Source organism: Montipora foliosa, chromosome 3 (genome assembly GCF_036669935.1).
Source record: "Montipora foliosa isolate CH-2021 chromosome 3, ASM3666993v2, whole genome shotgun sequence".
Classification (NCBI taxonomy): domain Eukaryota; kingdom Metazoa; phylum Cnidaria; class Anthozoa; order Scleractinia; family Acroporidae; genus Montipora; species Montipora foliosa.
In genome coordinates, this window is record NC_090871.1 from 13,199,796 (window position 1) to 13,210,385 (window position 10,590).

Consider the following 10,590-nt stretch of genomic DNA (forward strand, 5'->3'; position numbering starts at 1 on the left):
ACTGTTAGCATGGCAGTTGTTTTGTATTTAAGCAGTGCTGCTATGCTTAAATATTGCATGCAGTTAACTCTTTATTCGGTGGAGTACGTATGGGCTGTGTTCGTATCAGTTCTTAAATCATGATATTCGTAATGATCACCACGTCTTTGTCCATAATGGCACCTGCGTACTGAGCATTGCGGGATTTTAATAATCACCGAAAAGGTTAATCCATTCAACCTTGCTCTTTTTCAGCCATTGAAGTGCATTTACGTCACCCAGGTGATGCAATTAGGTCCATAAAAGATGTACCAGAATTCTATCAGTTTATCAACCGGACAGACGCTGCTCAAAACACCGCCCTTCACATGGCTGTGCAGGCAGGCAATGCAGAAACATGCCAGATCCTTATAGATCATGGTGCTGACATGAACATGCAAAATAACTCCCTTCACACTCCTGTGCACATGGCAACAATTCGCAAGAATTCAGAGATTTTGCAATTGCTTATAGATCAAGGGGCTCATACGTATACCAAGGACTTCAAAAAGAAGACTGCTTTACACAGGTATAGTCAATTGACTGCGGTTAAACCAAAGCTAATTTAATCAATTTGACCAATCACATTAAGCGTAGAGAATCAATTGAGCCAATCATAATGTGAAGCTAACACGTGCAGCCGGTGCAAGCCGCGGGAAAAAGCATGCAACCGCCTCAATCTTGTTTTGTTCTGGTTTCCGGTTTTTTTTTTTTGAGAAAAGAAGAAAGAGATTTTATGCGTAATCGCTACACGTAAGAATGAAAAATTGAAGCAATTGAGAATCCATGAAACAGTTCTTTGCTCTCATCCCTGATTGGAACAAGGTTGGAACCTTTGGACCCGGCCTTCCCAGCTGACTACAAATGCTGCTTAATACAAAGTCGCGACCATCTCCACGAGTTTAAAAGATAAATAACAAGTCTGTTCTTTCCTCCTTATAGTGCGGCGTCATCCGGAACCCCAGCATGTCTCGAGATTCTTCTGAAAAACTGCGAATTTGTAAACGACAGGGAAAATAATGATATAACACCTTTTCTTTGTGCGGTCGCTGGTGGAAATACCAAATGTGCCGAGTTGCTAATCGATTCAGGGGCAAATATCACGGCCCGTGACAAATTCCATCGAACGTGTTTTCATTTGGCAGTGGTACATGAACAAGAAAACGTACTAAAGATGTTGGTCGATAGGTGCGGTGGATCGGGACTGGTAAATGCTCCAGATGGGCAAGAAAAGACGCCTCTTCACTACGCTGTTCTGTCTTCAAACATAAGGGTAAGAAAAGTTTTTTTTTTTTTATCTAAGGAACATTAGTTTGCCAAGAATGACATTTGATGATAACTGTTTGAGCTAAAGAGTCTGCGCGGGTCAGGGTGGCTTAGCAGTTATGATCCGTGCCTCTCACCTCTGCCACCCGGGTTAAACCCTGGCCTCGAGGTCGTATGTGGGCTGAGTTTCAGTTGATTTTAATCCGACTCCAGTGCTTTTTCTCCGGGTACTAGTACTCAGGTTTTCCTCCCTCATCAAAATCGACTCTCAGTTAATAAGATCTGGGCGGATACCCTCGAAAGGGATAACCTCTGGTATCTCTCCCTTTCATCGTGTTAAAATGAATAAAGTTTAGTTTCTTTCCTTCTTTCGTAGCTTGACTTAAATGCCTTAAACCAAAAAAGGCATTTGGCCAAAGCGCTTGTGTTTTGAAGAGTCCAGTATCTGGGCTGCCAATCGGAAGGTCAAAGGCTCGACTCATACAGAGGAGTATTCGGATCTTTAAGCCTTTTTATCCTAACTAATGATTTTTTTTTTTGTATTTCCTAATTGACTGCTTAGTTAACAAATTTAATTGTCTTCATAGAAATACTGGATCTCTTCAAAAAGACAGTCACCTACCTTGGTTACTATTTACTCTATTTACACTACAAGTTAGTGCTACATACATACAGCATTTATTCATCTATCCTTAACAGAAAAAGAAAAAGTATCATGTCACCATTTCAAAGCACCATATTTATATCTCTAGCTGCAAGAAATTTTGCTGCAAAACAAGGCAAACTGCCTGCTGAAAGACAGTGCTGGGAAAACACCATTGCATGTTGCAGCTGAAGCTGGAATGGTCCGTCATGTCGAAGCTCTTGTTAAGTCATCCCTTTCCTCTATATCTCAAATGGATGGTTATGACAGAACACCATTGCATTTCGCGGCACTGAATGGCCAAGGGTACGTGGTCTTAAATAAATGAAAGTAGCAAAAAGCATTTCGAGTTATGAACTGCATGGGAGCAAGCTGGCTATTACGGTCTGTTATAAATAAGTGAAGCAGAGATCCGCACAAGGAACAGAGGGAGAGAAAACGGAACAAGAGACCCAAATCTGATCCTCTGATGCACATTGTGTTTGGATCTTACCTCGGCATCTTATGAAAAAAGCTGCTTACTCATCAGTGGTAAACGAGTTAAGGTAGCATAAGCCAAATTAAGGACCCCTTGGGTTTGTCAAGAGAGTTTTGCATGTAATATATCAAACACGAGAAGGAGTGTTTCATCGGATATCCAAACACCGAGAAGCGAGTTGAAAAACGAGGCCGAAGGCCAAGTTTTTTAACCGATTTCGAGGTGGTTGGATATCTGATGAAACACTCTTTCGAATGTTTGATATTACTTCTCAAAGGAATCAGTATTTTAAGAGATATTTGGGATCAAAGTTGGCGAAATTGTATGCTAATTAAGACCACATATCCAACCTTCCTTCACGGTAGTGATTTCTTTTGTTTTTGGCTTATGAATTATTAATGAATTTGAGAAATAATGTTCATCATCAGATGTGGTTAATTAATTCCAAGAGTCATTGATTTGTTAGAAATCCACAATCAAATCCCTCTCATAATATCAGCCTGGGACAAGTTGCACGAAACCTGATTACAATAATAACTTGGTCATTGTAAGGTTTTAATACGATTAAACCGTTCATGGTTTGTGCATACCAGAAAGAACTTTGTCCACTATATAGGCAATTAAAGCTCCTTTCATTTCAAGCGCGTGCATTTAATTTCGATAACTCAATAGCCCATGAGGCGAAGCCGAATGGGCTATTGACCCGTGGACCTTGAGGGCGAAGGGTCTAATTGTTTTAGTATCACCCAACCAGTCGGACCGAAAAGGCAATAATAAAGTTAGCAAATGCAAGTTGAAGAAATATTTATTTGGGAATAAAACGAAAGAACGCGTCACGCTTTTCGCTTCTCGAGGACTATTACTAATAGTCCTGTAGTAGCGTAGCCAATCAAAATGCAGGATTTGCATTAGTCCACTAGTTGGGTGATACTAAGCAAGAATATCACCCAAAATTAGCGTTACGCCCTATAGCTGGGAAATTAGGGAGGAGTGGGGGGTGGGGGCATTTTGGCGTTACATAGTCCCAGTTTCCCTGAAAATACCACGGTATCCCGATATAATTGTTTGACTCCGAGAACATCAATGTTCCTAATCATATATTATGGGAAGCCTTTTCCAGATTAAGCTGAATACTGACAATGGAAGAAAACTGAGAGTTTAACTGATTATTTAAATTACAGGAATATTTGCTCCATCTTAATACAAATGGGTGCTGAAATAGACAGCCCTGACATGTATGGCTGGACTCCATTTTTGTTTGCTGCTAAAAATGGCTCAGTTAGATTAGTCCGGATGTTCCTTGACATCAATGCCAACATTGATCATGCGGACCAGTCTGGAAACACCGCCCTGCTCATAGCGTCAGCGAGAGGTCACGTGGATGTTGTAAATGCACTTTTAGATCGAAATGCAAGCTTAAATCCGGGAAACGATGGATTGAATTGCCTGGATGTTGCTATAGAGAACCAGAAGGCAGGAGTTGTGATGGCTATTCTAAAAAATTCTAGGTGAGAAACGGGGAGCTTTGCGCCCTCTATCATACACCTAATAAATCATTCCGTCTCTTGTTTGCCGGCCTATCTTTCTAAATTTAAAAAATAACAATTAACCCCGACGTAAAATTGTTAAAGAAAAGGAAACAAGAATTTTTTTCTTACTGTAGGACCTTTCTTCATCCAACTGATTTCCCAACTGATTACCAATTTCTCCATCTGATAGACACTGAACTTAGCTATGATCAGAACTTGTGAGCCACTGGCAGACTCTATCTTGCCTCTCGTACTTCTCATTACGGCTAAGGAATCGAAAGACGTCTAAAAGTACATGACTTTGAGTTCGTTTCTCATTTATAAGTGTTGCACCTCTTTCCAGGTGGAGGGACATCTTGTTAGCAAAGAGCCCGGATGGTGGAAATCGCATGGGGAAGCTGATTCACCGGTTCCCGGATGCTGCAAAATCAGTCATGGATCGCTGTATTCAGAGGTCTCTGGCTAAGAGATCGATCACTTACGATTTTCGCCTTCTCGATCCAGGCCCTGAGGATCAAAGTGGATCGGATTTTGAGCCCTTTTTCGGATTGCTGGAGATGGTGAAACACAAACAGAAAGATCTACTAGTTCACGCCCTTAGCCGGAAATTGCTCCAAATAAAATGGAGAACTTACGGATGGTTCATTTTCTGGACAAATCTTGCTTTGTACGCAGTGTTCCTGTTCGTGATGTCCTACTTTATGTTGACGCAACGGAAGCAAATCAAACTTCAAAGGAGCAGCGAAAGAGATTATGGAGACGTCTTCAAGAAGAACGACACTTTCAATAAAATAAGTCCTTTTCTAATCCTCGTGTTCGCTTTATTTCATCTGCTTAAAGAACTTTACCAAATAGGCGTCCAGCGAATGAAGTACTTCACACAGTCAACAAACTTTCTTGAATGGACTCTTTATTTGACGACCACAATCTTCATACTTCCCTACGTCTCTGATTCCCTGCGTTATCTCCAAGGAGATCCCAGAGTGACTTGGCAAATCGGAACGGTCGCTATTTTCTTGGGCTACATGAATTTGATTTTGTTCGTGCAGACCCTGGAGAGTGTCGGCATCTACGTCACCATGTTTTTTCAAGTAGCAAAAACGGTGATTCATGCTTTGATTTTCTTCGCTCTGTTTGCCTTGGCCTTCTCTGTGGTGTTCTACATTTTGTTTAAGGAACAGGTTAGTAGTTATCTCTAAGTAACGACCAAGGAAGTTGATTGATTTCAAAGGGACCGGAGCTGGGCACCGGAGAAAACTAATTTCGGTGACCTTTTCAACAATTCAGAGATTTAAATTAATCGAGTTGCACAGCCTCAACTACATTTACTCAACAGTTCAGTGATTTTTGTTGTTATCACGTTTTTGTTGTAGTTATTATTAAAGTTTAGACCTCAGATATTGCCTTTGTCTAGGCGCCTGAAAAGTTCAAGTGGGTTCAACGGGATTCGAACCCATGACGCTCTTCCAACTGAACTATGACACCACTCATTTGGAAGTGAGGTCAATTGACCTGCACTTCAAGAATATTCATTTATTTCATTTACAGGTGGTTTGCAACAAATCTCGAGAGACTAAGATCACAATTCTGCAATGTACCAATGCTCGTGGACGAAGAAAAGGAGCTACTGAGAGATTTATTGTTTTCGTCCACCAACATCACGGCGATAACGTTAGGAGAAAACCACCAATAACGATGATTCGATAACGAAGTTAAAAATTCAAAGAATAACAATAATAAAAAGGGTCCTTGGGGGCGCTGTTTCCCTGTTTATTACGCACAGCCCTAAGAAGGCAACAAACCAACCCCTCCCACTCTTCAGGGTCAGTGGAGACGCTTAAGTTCATGGCAATGTCGCATGACTCCAATGGTACCAAATCATTTAAGATAAAGATATCAAACTGGGTTTGGGACTTCGCAGATAGAATTATTGCCATAACTATCATTGAGAATAAAATTTGTTTGTCGTTTGTTAGGATGCCTTCAGCAGTTTTGACATGGCGCTAATGCAGGTGCTTAAAATGACACTTGGCGAGCTTGACTATAACACCGTAATGGTAGACAGCTTAGAAGGAACAAATGACGTCACAAAGGCTCCTCTTTTGCCTTACCAGGAGTCCTCGACCATCTTTATGGCCATCTTCATTTTTGCCATGCCAATCATTCTTACCAACCTTCTGGTGAGTAATAGTGCACTGACAATAGAGCGATTTTCTATTGAGGACTTGAAACAAATACCAAAGTATTTGGTATCACAGCAGGTGTAAAGAGCGCAATGAACCAATCAAAATTCGAAGTAATTGCATGCAACGTGCTCAAAGCGCGGCAAAAATCGCGCGTGCAAGGCGCAATTGCATTTGGTTTTTCCTCTCATTGGTTGATAAACTGCCGCGAGATTTTTAATCACTAAGCGTATCAATTGCGATTGTGTAATTACTTTCGACAGGCCTTTGAAAACTGCTCTAATGCAGCAATATTGACGTTTTGAAAAGGACCGCATGCGATCTTTGGAATGTTAGCATGCGCATTGGAGCTTTAGGAGAAAGGAAATTCGTCCGATAGAGAACGACAACATCTAACAACAAAAAATGGTGAACGAAACGATAAATTCGTTTTAAGCAACCCTGCCTATTTGATTATCAAATATCCCATGGTCATCTTAAAGGGCGACTAACAATCTTTACTTTTGTCATGTCATGTAATGTTGAAAAGCGACTTCCCTTGCGATCGCCAGAAAAATTAATGTCAATTTTAACTTCTCTCAAAAGCTATGTGTGGTCAGCATCGGTGGTGTTTCAATCGGGGGCTTCACGATCTTATCCGGTTTCAATTACTTAGATCATGTATTCTTGGTTTTCACCCATGTGACAAGGCGGCCGCGTTTGTTGTCAATGCAATACAAAACTGTGGAGAGTCAGGATGGTTTGGTGGTCATCAACCAGGCCTCCCACCTCTGACACCCAGGTTCAACCCTGAGGTCGCATGTGGAGTGAGTTTCGGTCGATCTCGATCTGAATCCAAGGTACTCCAGTTTTCCTCCCTCCTCAAAATCGACTCCCAGTCATTTACATCAGGTTGGACCTGCGGTGCTCAACTAAGCACATTTACATTTACTTTTCGCAGAATTTGCATAATAATAAAGTCTAGTCCCAGCGGAGCAACAGGTTATTGTTCTTGCCAAACAACATGGCCACCGTAACGTCACAAGAAAACCAGCAATTCAATAAAGCTCATTTCTATCAGGATTCAACGGATTACCCCCTCAAACTAAGAAGGTTTTCTGATGGAATTTTGAAAAAAACCATTTGTCCATTAATTACTGAGCACGATCGTTACCTGACTGTTTTGCATTCCTGTTACTTAAATTTGGAATGTCTGATGCCTTAGCCCACGAACCATGCAGGCAGTGTAGAGAGAATGATCCACTGTTCTTTGAGTGTCCGAGAATATAATTGTCTTTTGACCGTCGTAGCAGAGTCATAGGACTTTTAAAGACGTTTTTCCTTCCTTAATTAATCGGTAAAGAAACAGTACGACTTTATTTCCGCGTTCAAATGCTGAGAATAATTAATTCTTCCTCAACAGCTTCCATCAAGAAAGTACTCAAGACATTATTTTTTAACAACTATTGTGAATCTTAGGTATTTCGTTCTTCCTGTGTCATACGTCAAATTGTTTGCACCTTGTAATTTTACTTTCACTAATCTATATATATTTCAACACCTCAATTAAATAACGAAGTGTTTGTAATTGTATTCTCCATTACCAACTTGTAGATTCAAACAGTTTTTAATTTGTAAATTCTCGTTCCTTTCTTTATACTTCAACACAATAAATAACTAAATGTTCGTAACAATTGTATTCCGTCGCCAACTTGCATGTCAACGAAAGCTAGATGTTTTACTTGGGGAGGCCTAATTTATATATTATGCTTAGTAGTTTCTTTTAGGCCTCCTCGTCACCAATTCAATTCTTTTTCTCTCTATGTCCTCTTTTTTGATTGTTCATATTTGTGTCTTTTTTTTTTTCCTCTGGCAAATAAATAAATGATAAATGCATTTATCTTTCACAGGTTGGTTTGGCAGTGGGCGATATAGAATCAGTCCAGAAACACGCCTTTCTGAGAAACAAAGAAAAGATCGTTGACTTCGTGGTAGGAATCGAAAGGAAATTTCCAAAATTCATAACCAGCCGTTTTTACAAGCCTAACTTAGTGGTAATGGGACGCAAAGTAGCCAGAAAACTCTCCCAAAAGTAAGTAAAATAGACTCTTGGTCCTAAGACATTTGTTTTTTTTAAGAAAGGGACTAATCAACTTATCTCGAGTCGTCAAACGTCCTTAATCTACCAATTATGGACAATCTGAATTTAAAAGAATGGTGAATCTGCGTGGACAGGCCGAAGAGCCTGAGGATCCGTGTGGACATAGATCCTCAGCGGGGAAGAGATAGTAACCTAACGACTTTATGAAATAACGAACGTCATTCATCTCCTTCTGCATCGATACTTAGGGCCAGGGGCTGGTAAACTTAGTCTTGAGGTGTTAGCACTTTTCATGTGAACAAAGCAAATTGAAGTAATGATCGGCTCAATGAAGGAAAGTCGATATCCATTCAGGAGCAAGGCTGATAGACTATTTTCCGTTCTGAAGACAGTATTAGGATCCATTCTAAGATCTCATTTTTCAGCGATTTTTCGGCAAAGCCAAACAGTTGTCTTCATTTAATCGGGACATGCTTAAAGGTGATTCCCTGGTTTTGAATTGCGCAACCCTACTGCGCGCGCAGTAGCGCAGGCACATTGATAAAATTGCGGATTTTCATTGACGCCAAAACTAACCCGTCAAGGAATAGCTATTTTCTCCTGAACGAGTACGGTGACCCTCATTTTTCATTTCTTGCTTTATTTGCTGAGAACGATGACTTCATGGAGTAGTGGAAAAATCAGCCAAAATCTATGGCCAGTTTTTTTGGCATTTTTATAAAATTGTACGGAAGGAGCCATAACGAGTCAAACAGCCCACACTAAAGTTAAATCTATTTTGGAGGGTTAAGTACTCACAAATGCATTCAAATAAATTTTTCAGGTACGTACATAATTTAACCATAGAATGACACCATGCACGCTCTGGATTATACGTTGGATTACATTTATAATTGTGAGAGTATTTCAAATAGCCGTATTCGTCAGCATCGTATCATGGAAACGAGCACGATGACCCTCCCCCCCCCCCCCCTCCCTTTATTATTACAGTTTCATCATCTCCTTGACATGTTACAACAGTGTACAAAGTTTCATCGGAAACCTATGACAAGTTCTCTTTCTAAGGAATCACCTTAAATTTCTTAAATTAATCTAACCAAATCGTAAAAATCGGAGGCTTTTACAGGTGGTGGGCTTTTACATCTCTCAGAACCGTTAATTCGACACATTCGATTGTCAAATTTCTCACAAAACACCTTTTACCACGGCTAATGCAGATGACATTAATAATTGCCACAAAAGATAAATTAAAACAATTCTGTCCACGTTTTACCAGAAACAGAGTTGACAAATTTGAAGACAAAGATCTTGGCGATGAAGACATGAAATCGGAAAATGGAGAAGACCAGAGGTTAGAAGTTGTTACAAAGGAACTAGTCAAGGTGAAGCAGCGCCAGACCTCAATCATGGATATTATGCAAGATCAAATGAACATTCTCAAGGCTGTAGCTACCAAAGTAGGAGTGGATATACCCCAGGGCGAAGGAAATAATGCCTCTGGGAATGCCAGACAATAGGTCGTTTTTCCTCACGACGTCATGGCTGCCATCTCGGTGTAAAAAAAAATTGTAAACCACGGTCATATCTGATTGCGATTCTTTGTTATTTTTATTATCATCCAAGCATTGCATTGCCTTGTGTTTGAGAAACGCATTATGGCAGCCGGCCGAGGGAGCTATTGGTCTGATTAGCTGCATAAGAAATGGAATACGTAAATTCTCTTTAATTGATCAGTTCAAAGCTTCCTAAAGACAGGAAAACTTGAAAATAGGAAACAAGCGTGGCTCTTGAAAGATTTCTTTCATAAAGAATTTACTTGAAATCAATTGAATAAAAGTATGTGTCATGTTGCAAGGTTTGAAACTGAGGATTATATGAACGGTGAGTAATCAAAGTCGGCCGATATTTTCAACGCATTATGTTACAGTAAGCAAAGGTGGCTGACACTATTCTTGTTCATTAATAATTAAAGCTCAATAGGTTGGTCATTTCCTTTTTCTTTATGCCATTGAGCACAAGATAAGCGGGATGATAAGTAAACTTAGGCATACAATCCCCAGTATCTAAAATATCTGGCCCTAGTTGTTCAAACGATGGATCGCTCTATCCGCCGGATAAATCACTTTCCATTGGATAACTCAATTAGTTTTGCTAGTGTTTATCCTCTGGATAGTGATATATTTATCTGGCCCGGGTTGCTCGAAGCATGGTTAGCGCTACTGAACCAGCGTTAAATACCATGGAAACCTATTGGTTTTGATACCTCTTACTCAGCGTTTAGCGCTAACCGGGCTTCGAGCAACCCCCCCTGGTGGATAGCGCTATCCATCGTTTGAACAACTGGGGCCCCATCAGCTGTAGCCAGGCATTTCTGTTAATAAAATGAGCTAAAA

At 40.4% G+C, this 10,590-nt stretch overlaps 1 protein-coding gene across 1 annotated transcript in view; it reads left to right on the forward strand.

Annotated features, from left to right (window-relative positions):
• Positions 1-10,052, forward strand: part of LOC137994505 (transient receptor potential cation channel subfamily A member 1-like) — a 15,315-nt gene extending 5,263 nt beyond the window's left edge. Inside the window, exons 3-10 of the mRNA XM_068840089.1 lie at positions 235-547; positions 961-1,291; positions 2,037-2,233; positions 3,587-3,913; positions 4,278-5,115; positions 5,911-6,114; positions 8,007-8,188; positions 9,474-10,052. Of these exons, the coding sequence (XP_068696190.1) occupies positions 235-547; positions 961-1,291; positions 2,037-2,233; positions 3,587-3,913; positions 4,278-5,115; positions 5,911-6,114; positions 8,007-8,188; positions 9,474-9,714 (2,633 nt within the window). The 3' untranslated portion in view covers positions 9,715-10,052. The remainder of the gene's footprint in view (positions 1-234; positions 548-960; positions 1,292-2,036; positions 2,234-3,586; positions 3,914-4,277; positions 5,116-5,910; positions 6,115-8,006; positions 8,189-9,473) is intronic.
• The last annotated feature ends 538 nt before the right edge of the window (positions 10,053-10,590 follow it).